The sequence below is a fragment of the Carassius auratus genome, unplaced genomic scaffold, assembly GCF_003368295.1.
Source record: "Carassius auratus strain Wakin unplaced genomic scaffold, ASM336829v1 scaf_tig00029225, whole genome shotgun sequence".
Classification (NCBI taxonomy): domain Eukaryota; kingdom Metazoa; phylum Chordata; class Actinopteri; order Cypriniformes; family Cyprinidae; genus Carassius; species Carassius auratus.
Genome location: NW_020525753.1, coordinates 110,601 through 134,613, shown reverse-complemented (window position 1 = coordinate 134,613; position 24,013 = coordinate 110,601). Strand labels below are relative to the sequence as shown.

The 24,013-nt window shown below is 34.5% G+C and overlaps 2 protein-coding genes across 3 annotated transcripts; one reads left to right on the top strand and one right to left on the bottom strand.

The window, feature by feature from the left end:
* The first annotated feature begins 1,046 nt into the window (after window positions 1-1,046).
* Window positions 1,047-14,321, top strand: LOC113079788 (dihydropyrimidinase-related protein 4-like). 2 transcript variants are annotated; one of them, XM_026251996.1, is made up of 14 exons: window positions 1,047-1,463; window positions 5,787-5,875; window positions 6,531-6,715; window positions 8,459-8,623; window positions 8,776-8,837; window positions 9,278-9,358; window positions 9,480-9,548; window positions 9,619-9,739; window positions 9,843-9,999; window positions 11,073-11,214; window positions 11,449-11,619; window positions 11,796-11,975; window positions 12,086-12,257; window positions 13,306-14,321. In XM_026251996.1, the coding sequence occupies exons 1-14, from the start codon at window positions 1,119-1,121 to the stop codon at window positions 13,395-13,397; spliced, it is 2,031 nt and encodes a 676-aa protein (XP_026107781.1). In that variant the 5' UTR covers window positions 1,047-1,118; the 3' UTR covers window positions 13,398-14,321. The 2 variants fall into 2 exon arrangements, with proteins under 2 accessions (XP_026107781.1, XP_026107782.1); XM_026251997.1 differs by lacking the exon at window positions 1,047-1,463 and adding an exon at window positions 2,312-2,615.
* Window positions 14,322-17,433: 3,112 nt separating this feature from the next.
* LOC113079789 (E3 ubiquitin-protein ligase TRIM39-like) lies at window positions 17,434-23,894 on the bottom strand. The gene is made up of 6 exons (XM_026251998.1): window positions 23,309-23,894; window positions 21,504-21,599; window positions 21,037-21,267; window positions 20,891-20,913; window positions 20,554-20,672; window positions 17,434-19,124 (listed from the first exon to the last, which is right to left on the bottom strand). Exons 1-6 carry the CDS (start codon window positions 23,720-23,722, stop codon window positions 18,589-18,591), a joined length of 1,419 nt encoding a protein of 472 aa, XP_026107783.1. The 5' UTR covers window positions 23,723-23,894; the 3' UTR covers window positions 17,434-18,588.
* Window positions 23,895-24,013: the final 119 nt, after the last annotated feature.

The following is a 24,013-nucleotide window of genomic DNA, read 5'->3' as shown; positions in this document are numbered from 1 at the left end:
ATGTATCCATTATATTAGATGAAATGCAAGCCATCTTTCCTCAGGCTATTGTTAGACTGCAGCTATTGTGCTTTTATATGATCCATTCTGGCTGTAAAGTCTTTTAACGCACTCACTCCGAGGCATTCAGCATATGGGGCAGGAGTTCTCTCCTTTGGGCACATCTTCAAGCCTCCAGATGGACTTTCCCAGATCTCCACATGCACAGATGAGACCAGACACACTGTAAACGACATCTGCAAGCACTTGTTCTGTGTAGCATCTGTCTGTTTAGCATGAAATTGCAATACTTTTTCCTAGTACAACCTTCTAATCTCTGAAGCATTAGAACAGAAAAAAACTTTTTATAAATAATTTAATAATTTAAGGAATTGCTTATCATAACAATAGTGTTATACCCTCTATCTGCATTATGCCATGAACAGCAGACAAGTAGTGATCAACGATATTTGAGGCGAACTTCTGTGGCAACATTTAATAAACAATAAATTTTACATAGGTTTTAGAGCGGTTTCTTTTTACTATAATTGTAATTAGTAGTAGTACTTATGCTGTTTGAAAATCATGCATGCAATATTATTTCCTAAAATATACGGTGCTGTCTTGTGTATATGATTTTCATGCAGCACTAATATTATTTTAAATGCATAGTCAGTATGTCAAGATAATGTCACAATTTATACACTCATTTACTTATAATCACAAACACTCGGTATTCATGGCCTCATATTAATTTATATTTGTACAAATGTTAAAATAATCAAAATATTTAAATATCTGTATTCCAAAAGGATATATGTATAGATAGATGTATGGATAGATAGATTCTGCTCTTCTAACGCTTTATCTTTTGTGAATGAGATTATCTAAAGAGTCAGTTCCAGAAACAGGACTTAGTATTGATTCCATCTGATCGGACTGTTTGTAAAATAATCGATTTACCTTAATCTTGAGGGAGCTCGTGTCTTTGCTAATCCGGTGAGTGGAGGATTTCAGCACCACGCCTCTCTGGACAGCTCCTATAACAGCACCTGTCTCTCTCTCTCTCAGTGGAAGAGTGTCTCTGGAATACCAGCTCAAAGATTCCTCAAACAGGCTTCCCATTTCTCCTGTGAGCCATGGCTGAGAGAAGACTCCTTCCCCAGGAGGATGACCAGGGTTCCCTGCTGTCCAGATTGGGCACCGACAGCCCTAAACCCCGGGTGAAGTTCGGAGGGATGTTCTGCAACATCGAAGGAGCTTTCGAGAACAAGACCTTGAATTTTGAGTCGTACAGTCCCAGTTCTGCCAGAAGAAACCCTCGGGGACGGGTGGACGATCAGAGGGACAATTTCAGCGACACGTCGAGCCTGAGTGACTTCAGCAGCGTGAGTGAAAAGGTGCGCACCCCGTCCTGCAGCTCACAGGGTCAGACCCTCGTGTACCCCACCGGACCCGGTCGCGCGCAGAACGGGCGACGAGAGGTAATCACTCCTGTTGCAACTATTCTTGTGTGCTATCATACATCTCTCACTACATCTTAAAGTATGCCAAGTTGTTCAATTTCGGTTTACATGTTTGTGTCAATGGTTTATATAAAAAGGAGACTCAGACACGTTAGTACTTGTGAAAAAAACTGTATATATATAGTATATATATATACTGGGTAATATTGTGATGGTGTCAACCACATGTATTTTAACCCTTTCAGATTATAAATTCAAAATAGCCGTTTGGCTATATTTTGATTCTTTTATTTTACATTTTCTTGGAATACCAGTTTCTAATGTAGTGGTGATAGTCTTTGTGATGGAATCATGTATCTTGATGACATTTTGTTTGTACTTGGTTTAATAAAACAATCGCGCCTTAGTGAAACATTCTTAAATGTCTAGTAAATTCCTCGGGGGAAAAAACGACAAATAACGCATTCACATTGTTTAATAGTTAACGTAAAATTTTTGAGTTGAAAGACGTGTAATACCTACTACAACTTAGAAAAAAAAAATCTATTTTTTTAACAGTTTTTCATAATCAAAGTTATTGTAAAGTGAATGATTTTTAAGTTCGCACTTGTGACCGAGAATACAGTAATTTAATATAGGCGATTATATAAAATATCTAGTTTTTAAACGTATTTATTTATTCATTTAACTTTTATTTATTTGTTTTTTTTATTTGCTTGTTTATTTATTTATGATAACTGGATTCTCCAAAGAATAAACATGCTCTCTTAACTTACTTTTTATTAAATTAGTTAATTTGTGGAAGTCCACATTTTATTTAAGAACAAGTATGTAGACTGCTCTGTAGGTTCCGCCTCGCTCTGGGTGTAGGATGGGGTGTGAATACTAAAGCAGCAGATGGTGAGCAGACACAGACAGAGGGTGGGGTGCTCTGGACAGCTTTTGTCTACAGTGACTATTGATAATTTCACACTTAAATTAAACCCCGAATCGCGGCACCCGTTCACGAGCTGCGCCTTTATTCTGACGTGAGCGCAGCTCCGATCATCATCATCATCATCATCATCATCATCATCCTCCCGAGTCCCGGCTCGCGTTCGCGGAAATCAGAGCTGCTCCCAGACCGGTGCCATGTCTTTCCAAGGCAAGAAGAACAACCCTCGCGTGACGGTAAGAAATGTTAGTGATTTAAACCCGAGGCACCGGCGAATGTTTGCTGGCTGCAGTAACGGAGACGTGATGTTGAGGAGGAGGAGGATGGTTTTATTGTGCAGTCAAGGGTGAGCCTCCGTCGGCAACAACCTGCTGTCCTCCAAACACTGCTGAGAAAGCCGGTGAACATTTAAGAGCTGCACTGATGCATGTAACGATGTGACAATGTAGATGAAGACGCTGCTTCAGTGTTAATGTGTTTAGTCTGCCATGGCGGCGGAACCGGTGGCTTATTCCCGGTGTCTTGTGTCCGTTGTGTCTTTTAGTCATTCACGTCGGCTCAGTTCGGTACCAGTCGGTATGACGTCTTAATATAAAATACGAATTTGGCTTTTACGTTAATAACGGGTTTGCACAGTTTACGCCCTTTTACGTTTACGTAGCGAGCGTTGATTTTTTTTTTCTCCGGCCTAGACTTGTGTCTGGGGGCCCTGCCCATGAGCCCTGGCTGGCCCCTGGCAAACATTATGGGATGGGACTTTGATTAATGTATAGGTCTTACAGACTATATATCATTGTATGCCAATGTATAGCTACTAACTCATTGGAGATATAAAAATCTGTCTGTTGATGTAAAATATGCTAATAATAGTACAATGAAAGGCCACTAAATTACCCTCTCTAGCAGCTGTGGTCAGTAATTATAGAAGACAGAGCACATTACACACACAAGCACAAAACACCATACAGTGAATGAAACACAAGCAGTTCAAGTACAGTACTGACAATACAGGAATATAAAAATAAAAATAAAAAATAAAATAAAATGAGGTAAAACAAATATGGGGGAAATTCCCATTCCCCATGATTTAAAAGGTGGTTTAACTACATTAGTTAAAAACAAACAAACGAACAAAAAAACAACAACAAAAAAAAGTTTCCCTGTTAGTAAAAGTATTAACTAATAACACTGTCAGTTTTTTTTTTTTTTTTTTTACTTTTTAGTTTTTTTTTACCATTTAGTCTTGCATTCAAAGTAATGATTTTGGAATAATATAGAATATTTAATTTTTATTTGGATTTTTTTGACAGATAGATCAATGGGAATAATTGTATAACATTTTAATTTGTATTATGTTAGAAACATTAATATTTTATTTCTATTATATATTATTTCTTATATCAGTGAGTTAAACTTACCATATTATTTTGACATAGTTACTTTATTGTAGCTGTGTTAACTGACATCAAGAATAAAATCTATATTTTTACACTTTTTTAAATTGTATTTTTAATAAAATTTTGTAGGTGTTTTTTAAGGGGTATTACATAATTTCATTATTTAATTGCTTTTTAATATTTTTCCATGAATGTTATGTATTACCTTGTTACACAAAATAAAATATAGTAAGGTAATACATATTTTAAATGGATACTTATATACTGTAGTATATACTTATTTATATATATATATATATATATATATATATATATATATATATATATATATATATATATATAAATCTCTTTTCATTTTATATACATTATTTTACAGTAAAATTGCATGTATATGACAATTACAATAGACAATAGACCGTTATATTGTCATAAAAAATAAGTTATGTTAAAAACAATTAACAAGTTTCCATTGTAGCATTTTTACATTCTTTTACAAATTAAGTATTAAAATACCTTCTTTTTTTTACCATGTGTAGAGGTCAGTATTGCATACTTTTCATAGTTACTTTTATATAAATAATAATAATATTTGAAACAAAACAGTTTATTTATATGTTCATGACCATGTCAGGTTCTAGTAATGATGTGGTATTATAGTGTATGCTTCACCAATAACAATGACCCAAAGACAGTAAAAGGGTTAATAAGCAAGGATTCATACATGTGCACTGCAGGAGTGAGAAAAGCCAGAAAAGAGCGCTGTTAGTACAGCCAAATTGGATCCAATTCCCTTCCGCACAATTTGGCATTGCAGCCTGACCGCTGGAGTCCCCTGTCTGACCCACATTCAATCCACAGAAACACGCACACTCAGCGTGACTTTGATTTGGAAACATCTGCATAAAAAAAAAGAAAAAGAAAAAAAAAACTAAAGTGATGCAAATATGATACTATAGTGATACTAAGATGAGTTGCATATTCATGCAATGTTTAATAATCTACTCCTATCCTTCATTACTAAAGGCTCTGGATATTCAGTACTGTAAGATGAAGGGTTGTCCTGTTGTTACACGCTGCATCCCAGACCCCTCGCTGTCTGTCTCGTCTCTCCTCAAGCAACGTTATGGCCCAGAATCGGAAATGCTCGGCAGGGATTTTGGCGGTGCCAATGATGGGCCGCCCATGGAAGTGTCACATTGTATTAAAATGAAGCTCTGTGGGTTGCACACCACCCTGGCACAGCGAATGTGGTGAAATACCCTTTAGCAGAATTCAAAAAAAGTTTGTTTTATTTCTTTCTTTATTTAGCCATGTCTGTTTGGACTTTGTGAGAGTTAGGTTTTGTGCTGTGTGTGTGCATAGATCCATTCCAGGGGTGATTGAACAGGCATTGGTCTCCTGTAAATGGGATTATAAAAAGTGGTGCAAAAACAAAAAAAAGGACAGTGAAAAGCATCAGTCACTACGAATTCATGCAAAACAGCAGCAGTCATGCATGAATAATAAAGTAAATAGAAAAGTGTTGTTACAGATGAATGGAGTTGCCTGTTATCTTTCCTTTGTATTCTCTGTCTGGGTTCTTAAATGTCTGGTTTTTAAATGATATAATCTCTCTGATTAGCTCCTAAAGGACCCTGCATATTGCATAAGACGATTTGCATGCATTATACAGCTCTTTGTGCATTGAAATCACTTTATATCTACATCCAAAGCTCTCTGGAACTGGGTCAAGATGGTTTCAGTGAAATTCAAAGCATTTTAGTTAAATTTAATGATCTTTTGGGTATCTTGAAGCTGAATATTCAATTTCCTGATGTCACTGATGGCAAACCTGTGTTAAAGTTAGAAATGTGCATATGCAAATATTTTTATTTTCTCTTTTAATCTTCTATGGTTGAGTGAGCAGATGATAACATTTGCATTTGCAATGAATAATCACTTTGAAGTTACATCACTTTTGAAATAACACAATGCACTAAAGTAATTTTTTATGTCTTCTTTTTTCCACAGAGCGATAAACTCATTATTAAAGGCGGAAAAATCGTAAATGATGACCAGTCATTTTATGCTGACATTTATATTGAAGATGGAACCATTAAGTAAGATTTTATTTTTTCTTAAATCTACACTTTAGCCAGAAAAACACATTCTTATCTTCTAATCTAATCTCTACATTAAAAATGTTTTTTTTTTTATTTTTTTTTTTTTACTTTTATTTTAACTGCAGTTAAATTCAGGGTGGCCCGGTCTGCATAAACAAAACTGGCCCAAAGGCAATTCAAAAATAGCCCAAAAACCCTATTTTAGATTTCATTATTTAAATTTTCTGCATGTTTTAAACAATTTCATACTTTACACTTAAAAGTATCTTATTTATTTTTTATTCTTTTTATATTATAGCGAGGGTAAAAATTTAAATAACCCTAATGAAAAATCAAAAGTAGTCCAGAAACATTAAAAACTTTATTGTTTATATATTTATTTTAATTGGTTTTAAATTTTGCATGCTTAAAATACATATGAAACCTTATCATCTACCCTCAGTTTTATCATTATTGAATATAAAATATTTCAATGCATGCATTTAAGTTAATCAGTGATTCGGGAAATAATCAACCCACATCATCAGATTAAACGTGGTCCTGAATTTGGCAGCCAAATTATATTTTACATTTAATTTAGTAGATTCTTTTGTCCAAGGTGATTTGATGAGGGACATCCCAAGCAGTATTGATTTATTACTCTGGCTTGCAGGCAGATTGGTGAGAACCTCATCGTACCAACTGGTGTGAAGACAGTGGATGCCTACGGGCACATTGTGATCCCGGGAGGCATCGATGTGAACACCTGTCTACAGGCCCCTCACCTGGGCATGACCCCCGCAGACGACTTCTACCACGGCACCAGAGCTGCTCTAGCGGGAGGAACCACCATGATCAGTATGTCATGACATCGACATCTTATATGGACAGAGGAGAAGACTTACAGTAGTTATCAGATCATTAAACTCAGAAAGGAAATCTAGTGGGACAGAGTAGGGTCTCTGCTAAAAAGTGTGTGTGCTGTACAGTATTAGGGCATAAGAGCTTGTCAGGTCTCATAAAATCAGTTGAATTGGGGTCACAGAGCTGTCACTGTCTGTTCTCTTCTCCTAGGCTTAACTTTCCTCAGATAAGCTACTGTACTGGAGTCATTTAGGACACAGAAATCATTGGGTTTAAATGCATCATTTCAAGTAATAGTGAAACACAAAACAAATCTTGATTTAATGGAGACGTTTTAAACAGTCTGTGTTTGGGTTGTTAACAAAAAGGAACACTAAACATTTTCCCCCTCAAGATTTTTTTATGATATTGCTTTTATGCAACAGTTAAAGAACAGGTTAGTACAGAGTATATGACATTTTAAACATACTTTAAAATATATAACACTTTTCAAAGAAAAAAAAAAGACAGAAACCCGTTGCTTGTTTAAACAGTAAATGTGGTGCATGTACCAGACATACAGAACTTTTACAACAATTTACCATGTGAAAATAAATATTTGTGTCCCTGGACCACAAAAAAAAAAAAAAATTAAAATATTGAGAAAATCACCTCAAAAGTTGTCTAAATTAAGTTTTTAGCAATGCATATTACTCATCAAAAATTATATATATATATATATATATATATATATATATATATATATATATATATATATATTCAGGGGAAATTTACAAAATATCTTCATAGAACATTATCTTTACATAATATACTAATGATTTTTGGCATAAAAGAAAAAAATATTATTTTGACCCATACAATTGTTGGCTATTATTTCAAATATGCCTGTGCTGCTTATGACTGGTTCTGTGCTCCAGGGACACATTTGTATTTTTTTTTTCCACCATTTTTAATCAGCTTTTGCTTTTGCAGTTACTCAGTTTTTTTAAGGTTTCTGTGGGCCTTAAAAAGGTTTTAATTTACCCTTCCACAAAAGAGGTCTCACATCAGAGTAAAAAGTCAAAAATTCATGGCATTAAATGTTGCATGCATTGCTAAAAATGTATGTCTCCCTCTGTATTTTTGTCTTGTTTTCCATTGCAATTATCTAAATATCCTTAAATCAAGATCAATTTACTTGAGATGCGAAATTAAGATTTTTTTTTTTTTTTTTGACAAAATTAGCTAAATTAAGTGAGTTTGTTTAACCAGAACAAGCATCTGTCAGTATAGGTATATTAAAACATATTTTTCTTATCTAAGTTTCTTATTTTATAGAACTAATTAAAATCGAGATCAGTTGGAAGTTGTATTTAAAAAAAATAATTTAAGCGTTTTGCTAATAAATTACATTGTGTTCCTTAAATTTTCTATACTTTTAAAAAAACTTACATTTATGCCCACAAAAACCAGCCCACAGAATCCTGTATGCAGCTTATAAATTTAGCATGCATAATTATGGAAGAATTAGAAAAAGTTTTTGATGAGTTATACTGTAGCATCTCAGACTGCTGTCACTGCTTGAAATATTGTCAGCTACCCATTTATGACCACAAGCATATGTTTGTAACATATTAAAGGGATAGAAATGATCATTCTGTCATTGTTTGCTCATTAATGCAGGTTTAGAACAGCTTGAGGGTGAGTAAACCATTTTTTAAGGGTGATTTTAATCTATATGCTCTGCTCATCTTTTAGTTGACCATGCTGTACCTGAACCAGGAGCTAGTTTACTGGCGGCGTATGACCAGTGGAGGGATACAGCGGACAAGAGGTCGTGCTGTGACTACTCTCTGCACCTCGACATCACTCGCTGGCATGATGGGCTGTTTGAGGAGCTGGAGCATCTGGTCAAAGATAAAGGTGATGTGAGATTTCAGGTGTGACTTTGATGTTTTTAGCTTTCTACGTTTTTGCTAGGCTTTCTTATGATTTCTGTTTAACCAAATAAAAACACATTCAGCATTCAGCCTCAAAAATATAAATGGCATAATAAAAACACAATTCTGTTTTAGGTGTCAACTCTTTCTTAATCTTCATGGCTTATAAGGACAAGTATCAGAGCTCTGATACACAGGTAAATAAAAGGCTAAAAATAAAGAGATGTTTAGTCTACAGTTCAAAAGTCCGAGGCTCACCAAAGCTGTGTTTGTCTGAACAGAAATTCTGTAAAAACAATAGCATTGTGAAATAGTATTACAATTTAAAATAACCATTTTCTATTTGGATATCTTCAGAAACCATTCTAATATGCGGATTTGCACAAGAAATATTTTTCATTATTAATGTTAATGATAGTAATGTTGTGGAGATACAAAATATATATATTTTTTTTAGTATTTCAGGATTTCTTTGAAAAGAGCAGAATTTAAAATAGATATCCTTTGTAAAAGCATTAATGTTTTTACTGTCACTTTTGATCATTTCAATGCATCCTTGCTGAAGAAAATCTTGAACATTTAGCAATGTAGGTTTCTAGATCCTGTTCCCAAGAACTAACACTGTCTGTGTGTGTAGATCTATGAGATGTTTAGTGCCATGAGGGAACTGGGTGCAATCGCTCTGGTTCATGCTGAAAACGGTGACATCATTGAGGAGGTAACCTAGAAAACTTCAATGGCCAATGCATTTTGAGTCCAATTATGTTCGTTTATAAAATATACCAGTTCCCTTTATTCTCCATACTTAAATGCATTGTTGGTTCTCTTTGTAACCTCAGGAACAGAAGAAGCTTTTGGATCTGGGAATCACCGGCCCAGAAGGACACGTCCTGAGCCACCCGGAGGAGGTTAGTCTAAAGGGATTGATCTGTTCTTCCACTGGTGAACATCAGCATCACTTCTGCTGTTCTTCTCCAGGTGGAGACTGAGGCTGTGTATCGAGCCGTCACCATTGCAAAACAGGCCAACTGCCCTCTCTACATCACAAAAGTGATGAGCAAACCAGCTGCTGATGTCATCGCCAAGGCCAGGAAAAAGGGTACATGAGTTGAAAGCGTTCTGCAATACTGTACCAAAATGACAAAGGAAACCGTGAGAAGAGGCGGTGAATATTTGTGTCATGAGCATTGATTCGTTTTCAGGCATGGTCATCTACGGAGAATCAATCGCAGCCGGCCTGGGAGCGGACGGATCACACTACTGGAGCAAAGACTGGGCCAAAGCTGCTGCATTTGTGATGTCTCCTCCGCTCAGCCCCGACACGAGCACACCGGAGTACCTCAGCTCACTGCTGTCCTGGTGAGCTGCTCAAATCAGGCCAAATACCAGCTTCTCCGAAACATACTCTACATATAAAGATTAGGGTTGGCATGCCTCTTGCAAGACAGCCAATGTTTGATAACACATGCCAGAAAAAACAGTCATATTCTGAAATATTATTTCAGTTTAAATAGCTGTTTCGATTTTAAAATGTTTTCAAATGTAATTTAGTCCTATGATAACAAAGCTGAATCATTAGTACAGTCTTCAGAAATCATTCTAATATGCTGATTGCTACTCAAGAAACATTTTTTTTTATTATTATTTCCAGTGCTAAAAGGTCTTGCTGCTTCATATATTTTGTAGAAGCCATACTTTTTAGGATTTTTTTTTTTAATAAAAAGTTCAAATGAACAGCATTTATTTAAAATGAACAGCTTTTGTAACATTGTCATATATATGACCCTTAAATATTTATAGTACATGCATAAATATACACAAGTATCATAATATAATAGCTATATGTGAATTATATATATATATATAGAGAGAGAGAGAGAGAGAGAGAGAGAGAGAGAGAGAGAGATTAATTGCACTCTTTTTAAATCTTTTAAAGTTGAAGAATAAAGGCCAGATTTAACAGCTTGCATAAGCACAAGCCCTTTTTCAGCATTAAAAACTTCCATCAGGATTTACTAAAGAAAGCGCTAAAAATAACTGTCCATGTATTGCATATGCATTTGTAGGAGTTTCCATTTCAGATGCTAAATTTATGGGAGGGAAGTACTAAATAAACCATGCAAGGTGATCTACTAAGGTTTGCTGGTATTTGTGCCATTATTTAACACCCCCCAAAAAACATTTCCTATTTTGTGCCTACTCGCACCTAATTATCATTCTTTCTGCTTGTTTGCAACCTTGCGCTAATCTGTGCAGCTGTTGTTAGACGGCATTTGTCATTATAGAAATTATCTTTTCAACTGTATCTTTGTATTTAATTTGTTTATTGTCTGTAAACTATGCACAAAGCAGTCCAATACGATCTGTGTAGAAAATCAGACCTCTAGTCTTCAGAAAGCATTATACTTACTGACCGTCATGAACTGTTTTAGTGGGGATCTTCAGCTGACGGCCAGCGCTCACTGCACTTTCAGCACGGCACAGAAAGCTGTTGGAAAGGACAACTTCACCCTCATCCCAGAAGGGACCAATGGCATCGAGGAGCGGATGAGCATCGTCTGGGACAAAGCTGTGGTCGGTCTCACAATACAGTCTCTGTAAAAGATGTAAACTTCAACACTGTAAACCACACAGTTTGAAGTTTTTATTCCTTGTGACATTTTGATCCTCCTGACATCCTTTGCATGTCAGGGTTCAAACATGAACTACTGAAAAAACTACTTTTATGCAAATGCTTGCAACTTCCATTCATTCGTGACAGTTCATTGTCTTATTAGCAGTCTCCGATTTTGTTTTTCTGTCACATAGGCAACGGGTAAAATGGACGAGAATGATTTTGTTTCAGTAACGAGTACAAATGCTGCAAAGATCTTCAACCTGTATCCTCGGAAAGGCCGAATTGCTGTTGGATCTGATGCTGACATTGTTATCTGGAACACCAAAGAGACGAAAATCTTCTCTGCCAAATCCCACAACCTGGTATGAGAATTTCATCTTTCATCAGAGGGAAGAAGAGATAAGCCATTAACAATGTGATTTTTATGCATGGAATAAAATGGAGTGGAAACAATTATGTCTAGCTATATAAATATTAGATATTCAAGTGGAAATTCATACTCCTCCTCTGATTTAATTCTGGCCGTGTGTCACCGCAGACTGTGGAGGTGAATATCTTCGAGGGAATGGAGTGCCGAGGTTTCCCTGTGGTGGTCATCAGTCAGGGCAGGATCGTTCTGGAGGACGGGAAACTCAATGTGACAGAGGGGTCAGGCCGCTTCATCCCCAGAAAAGCCTTTCCGGACTTTGTCTTCAAGAGAATCAAGGCCAGAGGCAGGGTAAGAGAGTCTCATCCCAGCGGTCAAATAACAGACTTATACAGTTGAAAACTAAACTTTTGTGTTATCAAGTTTCACTTTAATAATCAAATCTTTTTTTTATTTCTCAGATGGCTGATGCCCGTGGTGTTCCTAGAGGAAACTATGATGGCCCTGTTCATGATGTCATCAGTATGACCAAATCTGTGCCAGCCACTCCCACCACTAGAGGGCCCTCGTGTCCAGGAAAGACCCCACTGGGACCAGCACGAAATCTGCACCAGTCTGGGTTCACTTTATCTGGTAAGCACCTTTGATTTAGCTGTATTTGCTGTAGAGGAAGAACAACACGGTTTTACAACTAAAAATCCTCATTTCCACCACAAATTATTTTTTTTGAATATTTGTATAATGTGTTTATTTATTTTTACTGAAGTGTTTAGCTGTATATTCATGCAGTATGTAAAGTTTGGTTTTATTTTATTTTACATTTTTTCTTTTTTAATTAATTATAATATTTCTTGATCACTAAACCAGCATATTTGAATTTAAGGATCATGTGACATTAAAATCGAATAAAAAATTCACAATATTACTGTATTTTTGATCAAATAATTCCAGTCTTGTTTACCATAACTGCTGTAGATTGCATATAGATTGACTTCTTAAAAAAAAAAAAAAATATCAGACTGCTATATTATATAGTATACATTACATTTATATTATGTGATATTTAGCAAGATTTACTTTTAAGTATATTTAATTTGCGGTATTTACATGCTATGTTTAAGCATTTGAAATTAAGCACCTTGTAAATGGGACTGGTACTGAAATCACAATAAAAATTATTTTAAAAAGAAAAAGAGAATTGTTTAATTATGAGAAAACCATTTCAGTTGTGGTCATGAAAAAAAAAAAGTTTTTTTAAAAAATGCTTTAAAAACGTAAATCACTGCCAAAGCTTTCTGTGCAAATGGACTTAAAATATACATTAATATATAAAACATATAACTGTCAATAGTATTATACTGTACATACCATATTTTTTAAATTTAAATACATGATTTATACATGACTAAAAGATGTTTGCGTTTAAAAGACGTAACGATTCATCTTGGACCTTGTGGGTTTGGTTTATGGCTTTAAACATTTAGTGAAAAATGTATAATGTACATCCAGAACAATGCTGTTTCAAAAGTAGTGTTATGTGTAATCTCTGTCAGTCTCTGACTGTGACCTACATCAAGTAGACATCATTTGAAGCTCATGCAGGCATTACAGACACTGCCTCATTACAGTGAACTCTGTATCATCATCCTTTTCTTTTTTTTTTTTTTGCACATGCTCAAAGGCACTCAGATGGATGACCACATCCCCAGGCGTACATCACAGAAGATCGTAGCGCCACCTGGAGGCCGTTCCAATATCACATCCCTCTCATGAGTCTCGTCCACCAGGGGATCCAACAGCAGCCGTTTCGCCTTCTTTGGCTTCCAGTTTTATATCACCTGAATCATGCAAATATTCGTCACAATAAACCCATAAACCCTGCCGACCCAATACGCTATGCAGCAACTCACTATAGCTTTCCATGAATTCATATTCACTATATAATCTGTCTCTCCTCTGGCCAGACTCACTCATAATGTAGCATGCTCTTTTATCAGAGTCACCCAGAATCCATTCTGCTTTAACGTAGCATTGATGGCGTAAAGACGGCTAGTGATTGTTGTGTTTGTGAACTACTGAATGAACTACTGAACTTTCAACCAGTGCTGTCCTCCTGCGACATTAGATTCAGACGAGACGCTTAAAGGAGAAGTGTGTTTTCTATGGAAGCCTGTTTATGCCACAAAATAAAAAAATAATAAAAATAAAAGCTTTTTCCTCACAATTTTGACTTTCTACCCTCAATTATTAGTTTATATGTTACAGTTCTGAGTTTTAACTTGCAAGAATGTAACTGCGAAAACAGCTTAATTTGAGATAGTATAATTCAGAATCGCAAGATATAAACTCACAATTGAAAAATATATTGTAATGGTAAGATGTAAACATGGAATCCTGGGGATTATAGATATACTATACAGTATATATAGATATACTAAGAATACTATATTAGATCATTAATGAATTATGAGGTATAAACTCAGAATTGTGAGATGTCAGTTTGGAATTCTGAGGGGGAAAAAAATATGAGATATACTCAAATTGGTGAAATGTCAGTTTGGAATTATGCAAAAAAAAAAAAAAAAGAATTATTAGATATACTCAAATTGGTGAAATGTCAGTTTGGAATTCTGAGGGAAAAATTTTATTATGAAATATAAACTTAAAATTGTGAGATGTAAACTTGGAATTCTGAGGGGGAAATCTGAATTATGAGATAAAAACTCTGAATTATGAAATATAAACTTATAATTCAGATTTTTTTTTTCTCAGAATTACAAGAAACAAGTCATAAGTACCTTTTATTCAGTGGTGAAAATGGGTTTTCACAGTTTTCTGCACCAGTAGTGATGCAAAATTGACACTTCATCTTTAAGAGATTGTGTTTTGTCTGTGCTTTAAAGAAAAATCGAGAACTACCTACTGATGGTCTTATTGCTAATATATATATATATATATATATATATATATATATATATATATATAAAGAAACCGTTATTGTTAGGTTTGTCCATGTATCTGAGACTAGAGCAAAAAAAAAAAAAAGGATTGTAGACTTCTGCCTCTAACTGCATTCATGATTTACCGTTTAGTTTTGAAGGCTAAGACTCATCACACAGATACAGCAATCAGCGATGCATTTTTTGTATGTTTCTAAGACAACGTTTGGTGCTCTCAATCTATAGATCAACACATGCCAATGTGTTACTGTGAGGAACAGTCACTTTTTTGAACCCAAATAAATGTTTTTAATTATTTTGAGGTTTATACTCCTGTAATGCATTTAATTGCCAACAGTCTTTTTGTAGTCTTAACCTGTATTTGCTGGAAATCTCCATATTAGACGATGTCATTTTCGTGAGATATTTCAGAGTTGAAGGTGAAGGTCAGTGAAGCTGAAAGTGATCTGTGGATTGTCTTTTCTACCTTCTTGTGTTCATTCTGTAAATATATTTTTTGTTTTTCATTTTTGTGCATGGTTTGCATGTCCTCAATAAAAATACAATTAAAGAAATATTGCAATTTTGTGACCATTACACAATAATGTGTTTATAGTTTTATTATTAAGATCTTTATGACGTCACTTTGAAAAAAAAAAAATAATAATAATCTATTGAATTTCCATCACTTTCCAAATGAAGATATATATTATGACAAACTGTTCAGGAAATAATTATATTTATAATATGAAGTCTGAATATGTAGAATGAAAGTCTGAATATATGGAATGAAAGTCTGAATATATGGAATGAAATATATATATATATATATATATATATATATATATATATATATATATATATATATATATATATATATATATATATATATATATATATTCAGACTTTCCATATATTCAGACATTTGCTTTATGTATTGAGACTTTCATTAAATATATATTCAGACTTTCATTCCATATAGTCAGACTTTCATTTCATATGGTCAGACTTTCATTCCATATATTCAGACTTTCATTCCATATATTCAGACTTTCATTCCATACATTCAGACTTTCATTCTATACGTTCAGACTTTCATTTCATATAGTCAGACTTTCATTCCATATATTCAGACTTTCATTCCATGTATTCAGACTTTCATTCCATATAGTCAGACTTTCATTTCATATAGTCAGACTTTCATTCCATATATTCAGACTTTCATTCCATATAGTCAGACTTTCCTTCCATATAGTCAGACTTTCATTCCATATAGTCAGACTTTCATTCCATATATTCAGATTTTCATTCCATATAGTCAGACTTTAATTCCATATAGTCAGACTTTCATTCCATATATTCAGACTTTCATTTCATATAGTCAGACTTTCATTCCATATATTCAGACTTTCATTCCATGTATTCAGACTTTCATTCCATATAGTCAGACTTTCATTTCATATAGTCAGACTTTCATTCCATATATTCAGACTTTCATTCCATATAGTCAGACTTTCCTTCCATATAGTCAGACTTTCATTCCATATAGTCAGACTTTCATTCCATATATTCAGATTTTCATTCCATATAGTCAGACTTTAATTCCATATAGTCAGACTTTCATTCCATATATTCAGACTTTCATTCCATATAGTCAGACTTTCATTCCATATATTCAGACTTTCATTCCATATATTCAGATTTTCATTCCATATAGTCAGACTTTAATTCCATATAGTCAGACTTTCATTCCATATAGTCAGACTTTCATTCTATATAGTCTGACTTTCATTTCATATAGTCAGACTTTCATTCCATATATTCAGACTTTCATTCCATGTATTCAGACTTTCATTCCATATAGTCAGACTTTCATTCCATATAGTCAGACTTTCATTTCATATAGTCAGACTTTCATTCCATATATTCAGACTTTCATTCCATATAGTCAGACTTTCCTTCCATATAGTCAGACTTTCATTCCATATAGTCAGACTTTCATTCCATATATTCAGATTTTCATTCCATATAGTCAGACTTTCATTCCATATAGTCAGACTTTCATTCCATATATTCAGACTTTCATTCCATATAGTCAGACTTTCATTACATATATTCAGACTTTCATTCCATATAGTCAGACTTTAATTCCATATATTCAGACTTTCATTCCATATAGTCAGACTTTAATTCCACATATTCAGACTTACATTCCATATATTCAGACTTTCATTCTACATATTCCGACTTCATATTATAAATATAATTATTTCCTGATGGCTTGCCATAATATATATATATATATATATATATATATATATATATATATATATATATATATATATGATCATGGCAGTTTTTAAATATAAAAACTTTGTTAGACATGTTAATTATTGCAGAAATGTAAATGCGTTTAATTTTATTTAATTTTATAAAAGCATTTGAAAAAAATAATATGGGTAAATGCATTGCAGTATGTGGAAATTTTCTATTATCATGATTATTGTGTGACCACAAGGGGTGGGGTCATTAGGCCATGATAATTTATGTTAATTAACATATTGTAAAGTAATAATAAAATGTAGTAGTATAACTTCCACACAACAGTGCAATGGTTATTAAAAGCAAGCTTTGTTTGCCAAAATTCTAATGTTTTGCTAATAACCACTGGTAAATTTTCTTTCTTTCTTCTCTTTTTTTTTTTACTTGTATATTAGTATTGTGCAATGTGCACACAGACGTTTGCCAATCTTTTGCACTTGACCTTCCATCTGCAGTGTGATGAATGATGTCATAGCAGATTCTTTAATTGAATAAAAAAATGCAAAATAAGAAAACATGCAAAGTTATAATCATGAAAATGCGACATGCAATGTTTTAAAACTTTATTGTTGCAAAATGATGGTTTTATCCACTATTTAAAAAGATAGATTATTTATACTGCACAATATTAAGCAGCAATCTAATATTCTGAAAAGAATCTTACATTCACAGATATTTGCTCATTTACATAGTGTTAGGTTTCTGTTGTAAGATGTTACAGATGGTAATATACTTGATGTTGTAATCTAAGGTTCTCCTCTGAGCATGCGTCTCGAGTTTGCAAAGTCATGATCACAGGAAAAGGTAAAGAGACTTCTGTGTGCTCTGGCGAGGCGAGCGAGTGTCTGTTTTCTTGTCTGGGGCTGATGAGGCTGGACAGCTGGAGATGTCATCAGTGCTTTATTCAGAGTTCACAGAGCTTCAGCACAAAGACCACATCAACAACAAGCATTAGCTGCTCAAACTCCACCTCATGTTGGGAGTTTCTTCAGCTGTACTCAGAAGCTTTGAATTTTCTCAAACCTTGTACTAATTAGTCATTTTTCAGATGCACAACCATTCAAAAGTATAGGGTCAGTAACTGAATGTGTATTTTTGTAAAGAAATTAATACTGTTATTTAGCAAGAATGCATTCGTTTTTATGATAATTAAAATGATTGTATTTCATAATTACTATTATGATAAGTCGTCTATGATAATTAGATACAACAATAAAAACACACAATGCATGCCGTTACAACTGATTCCTATTTCAAATAAACTCTTGAACTTTATATCCTAAAAATTATCACAATTTCCACAAAAATATTAAGCAGCACAACAGTTTTCAACACTGGTTGTTCAGTTCAAAAGAAAATAATTTACAATAAACATACTGCTACTCTAGATAATTTGAATGCATGCTTGCTGAATAAAAATATTGATTTCCTTAAAAAAACGCTAGTGTAAGCTTGTTAAGAGAATACCTCACCTAAAAATGAAAATTGTTACCTGAAAAAAAAAAACTGTTTTGTTCCCCACATGCTTCAAAATGTCTTCTTTTGTTTTCAGCATAAGAAATTCGTACAGGTTTGGAACAGCTTGAGGGTGAGTAAATGATGACAAAGTTGTCATTTTTAGGTGAACTATCCCTTTAAGTCATTCTTGTACTACTTCAGTCCTTCAGACTCAGAATAGTGTGTATCATGAAATGTTTGTGGAGTTACTCTGTGTACACAGACACCTTCTCTGCTAAAATATGCAGCGGATGTCTTTTACATGTGTTGGAGAAATATGGAAACACTTTTTCTGTAAACTTGTGCTTATACTTGTAGAGCAGAGAGTTGTCTCCAGCGTCTGAGAACATGACTCTGCCGGCCTCCCAGTCGAGCTGAACCCGGATCTTCTGAGGTTTCTTCTTGAGTGTCAGAGGAGCGCTACTGGCCGTCCGCGCGCGGTACTCTCCTCCGTACAGGCAGATGGTCCACATGCCGCGCTCGGGGCTCGGCGGGAACCACTCTTTACGCTGCACGCTTTCTTTCACCACCCCCAGCGCCCACTCGCTGCAGTCGCCCACCTCCACGTCCCAGCTGTGCCGGCCGGAGCCCAAGCCCTCGGAGCCCAGGACGCACTCGTAGAAGCTGAAGCGTTCGGGGTTGTCTGGGACCTGCTGGTCTTCCTCCATGTAGCGGATGGAGGTGAGGTCGTCGGACAGAGCCACGCAGACGTCTGCGGTGTTGGGGTCGAGGATCACAGGAGCTGAAGGTTTGAAAGGTATTTAGAGTTTAGTCACTGGCAAGATCAGTTTTGAGTCAAGTGATTAAAACGGGATATCTATAAACAAAAATGCAAATTCTACATAAATTCTAGCTTGTGAAACTAGACTAGACGGCCACTGGGGCAAGACCACAGGAGCCAGTCGAGTCCTCCGCACAATCTGACTTTGCTGCAGCCTGGAATTGAGCTGCTGGGTTCATCTGGCCCCGGTTGAGCCTGGCTCCTCCCAGGGTTTTTTCTCTATTGTGTCACTGATGGAGTTTTCTTTCCTTGCCGCTGTCACCTATGGCTTGCTCAATATCCAGCGATATCATCAACTTGATTGCACAGATACTATCTGAACTGAACTGAGCTGGATGATGAAATCACTGAATTCAATGATGAACTGCCTATAACTAAAAATTGAGTGTTTATTATCATGTTGCATTATTGATGCACTATTTTCCTAATAAATGCTGTACAGTTGCTTTGTCACAATCTGTATTGTTAAAAGTGCTATATAAATAAATGTGACTTGACTTGAAATAATCAGTAGCTACAGTGTAAAAAACAAAAAAAGATTATTGGAGTAGGTTTCACATGAAAATACCATCCAGTCTTTCTACTTCAGCATATTGTTTAATTTTATGTATCCTTGCTGTTTCTGTGTAATTAACTGTGAAAAATATATATATTTTTGTACACTAAATATTTTTAGTGTATTTGACACTTTATTCCCCTTTTTTTTATTTAATGGACACTTAGATTTTATATATATATATATATATATATATATATATATATATATATATATATATATATATAAAATTGTATTTTGAATAATTTTACGCCATTTTATTTTATTTTATATCACAGATTTACCCACATAGAATGTTGTGATGTCTTGTAGCTCAGAAAGATCAGTGTTTATAACATTTATTAATTTACGTAATGTGTTACTTGCCATTTCTTTGTAATTAATTGGGGGACAATGGTGTTGAAACCAATGTTTGATGTAATTGTTAATTTTGAACAGACTTTTAAGGTCTAAAGTATTATTATTTTTAATGGAAACTGAGTTATTGTTTTATTGCACTACTTATTGCAGGTACAGTGACAGTTTTAATTTATTTTTAATCATTCCTTATTTCTACATATTTCATTCAGAAACTACACAAACAAAGTTACGGACCGCAGCTCTGATTGGTTGTTTCTTACCAAGAGCGGATTAATTTCTGCAAATGGCAATAGGACCACTGGGAGGAGCCAGAGGAGCTTGATTTTATTATCTGTCTCATATTCTACTGTCAGGACATAATGACAGGTTTAACAAATATGTAAAAAAATATATTTTTACAAAAATTACCTACTGCAGCTTTAATATATATATATATTCTATATTTGAAAACCTGATGTCTTTCTTTGCTCTTACTGTACGTGACGGTGGTCTGCATCTTCTCCCACACTCTGAACTTGAGCGAGCCGATGTGTTTGGCCACATCAATCAAAGCTCCAGAGATTTCCTCTGGATCCTGAACGGTGCAGTCCATCCTGGGACACAAACAGAGGAGCTTCTTCAGATCAACTTGGGTTCTTACAAAACTGACAATGAGCCAGAGTCAACAATTCAACTCAAAGTTAATGTTACATGTCAACTGACTTCTTGTTCAAGTAGTCTTGTGGCTGCAGGCTTCTAAACTACTAAATCTATCACTCTGCCTCGGTTTATTTAATGTTATAAAATGATTGATTGAAAAAGATATTTTTACCGTTCTGAAGTCTTCTTGTAGTTCTGTAACAGAAGGATCAGAGAGTTTTAAAAAAAAATCTCCTGCTCCAGGTTTTCTTAGACTGAGTTGATATGCATGCAATATCTAAATATTACTATTAAAATAATATAGCTTTATTTTGCTACCTTCAGAAAAGCCATGTCATCAGCGCTCATGGCCTCTTCAGTTGAGCTAATGGCTTCTCTTAAGGTCATGATCTCATCTGTCAGTTTGTCCATCTTCTCCTTCATCTTCTGGCTCTTCTTCTCCTCTTCCTCACTCAGAGCTCTCAGCATGGAGATCTCCTCATCATGCAGGAACTGATGGAGATTTTCAAAGTTCTCCTTTATCAGACGCACTGTGTTCTGGGCCTGTCTCTGTCCAGAGGGTTTAGAGACTCTCAGAAAATGTTGCCACCTTGATGTGTTCATGCAAAATGTTTAAAAATGTAGTAGGAGTAATTAAATATCTAATTACTGTAGTGCAGTCACATGAATAGTATCATGTCATGCTTCACATTTAACTGTTCTGTTAAAACATGCTAAAGTCCCAGAACTGACTGAAAATCCTGTTAAAGTTGGCTTGTGTTAATCTTTTGTCTCTGAGATGTTACCCTGATGTGTTCTGAAGTTTCCTGGCAGGTTTGCTTGGCTGTGTTTAACATCTCCAGTTTCTCCTGCAGGGGTCTGAGAGCTGCTCTCAACTCCCTCTGAGAACAGTAGAGAGTTACGGTCAGTTCTCACTGTTCATCTCAAACTACAGCGTGCAAAATAAAAACAGAACCAAAACCTGCTGGGACTCAATCCTACAATTTAGTGCCACTCTTTAATTTAGGTATAAAATAGTTATTTAGTTATTAATGGAAATGACTTGTAAAACTGCTGTGAATTTTTTTTTTATTATTTATATCACACATATATACGTTTTTATATGTAGCCTATATATAGACATATGTATATATTACCAAGACCTGCACTCAAAACTACACCAAATTGCGTGCTAGACCTCAAGATGGCAAAAGTTGGGATGATTAATCAGCCGCGCAGCAGATATATCGGTCTATCACTAAATGACAAGATTAATTGCAATATCGGCCAATTTATCGGTCAATTGCTATGACATCTATTTACATTTAATCATTTAGCTGATGATTTATAACACAATATTTACTCAATTCACAATAAATGACTATAAAAATGTTTAATATTAAAATACTCAATCTGTATTAACATTTAAAAATAAAAATGTATAAATATATAAAAATATATCTAATTATATTTAAAAGTGAATATATATATATATATATATATATATATATATATATATATATATATATATATGTGTGTGTATATATATATATATATATATATATATATATATATATATATATATATGTATATATATATATATATGTATATATATATATATATATATATATATATATATATATATATATATATATATATATATATATTACACTGCACACTAATTTGCACAATAATTTGAGATTTGCCTAAATTTCATGATATACACCTCAGAATGGCAAAATATTGGATGAATTATCATTAAAGCAGATTAAAAATATATAAATTATTATCTGCTGAAAACCTTAAAAAAAGTAAAAAAAATTGGTCATTTCATATGTTAATCGCTGCAACATTTACTTTTTTTTTTATTCATTTTTTATACATGTTTTCATTTATGTTACATTTAAAGCAATATCAAAATATCAACTATAAATTACTAGTGCTATCAAACGCTTAATCGTGATAAATTGCATCCAAAATGTTTGTTTACATAATGTGTGTGTACTGTGCATATATTTATTTTGCATATATAAATACACACACAACATATATTTTGAAAAATTTTACATGTATATATTTATAAAATGTACATTATATACAAATATATTTAACATAAACGTGTGTGTGTTTATTAAGATATACTCAATATACAGTATACACACGTATGTAAATAAAAACTTATTTTGGATGAGATTAATCACGAGTAATCATTTGACAGCACTATATATTACATTATATTTAAAATTTTAATAAATTTGTATTACATTATTTAAATAACAAAAAATTCTTAAATATATTTTAATAGTATTGTAAACATTTCATAACATTACTAGACTGCAATTACAGTTTGAACTAAAAACTGGACGTGGCACAATAATTTAAGATTACACTGAATTACATGCTTCAAACCTCAAAATGGCAAAGTATTGGAAGATTTATCAAGTCCTTTGTTTATTGCCTAATAAACTCAAAATGGCCAAGTATTGGCCAATGTATAAATCATAACTAGAATCATGCAAAGTTTTGATAACAGTTGCTCCAACCATAATTTTATAAAATATTGTAACTGACACTTTTGATAAAGTTTTTTTTTAATGCACCTGTTTCTCACCTTACATTCTTCTGTGGCCTCTTCAATGGAGCTGCACTCGTGAGCTTCATGTTCCTCTCCCTGACACTGATCACAGATCAGCTCCTCGTCCTCCATACAGTATTGAGTCAGTCTCTCTCTATGCTGCCTGCACAGACCTCCATCCTCCGGCGTCTCTCCGCCCTCCACGGCGTTTCCCACCCGCCGCGGCTGCCCTTGAAACAGTGAGTCGAGCAGCCCCTTCAGCACGCTGTCCAGCAGCTCACGGCCGTAGCACTCGGTACAGCCTGACCCGTCCTGTCCCAGCTCATCCCGACACAGCTGCAGGCAAGCCTGGCACAGAGTGTGTCCGCAGGGCAGCGGCAGCGACCCTTCACCCTGGCAGCCCGGGCACAAGGAGTCGCTGGAAGGTGAAGAGGGTTGATCGTCTGACATTATGGTAGTTCTCTGGATGTTGTTGTCTTCTAAATGTCCTTGCTCTCTGAGTGTCTGGTCTGCAGCTCTCTGGTTGTTACACAATCACTGCTGTGCACTGGGTATCAAAGGAAATCCCCGTTTGGATAGTTGGTGGTCTATTTATAAGCGAGTTATTTTGAAGCAAGCTGCAAGTTGTTTATATGCAACGGTGTCTATGTGGAGAGTTTTGCTTGGTGCAGATCGTAGGGCAAGAGTGTTGCTGAGTCACAAGTGTGTGTGTGTGTGTGTACTGGCATTAAAGTGTAAAGT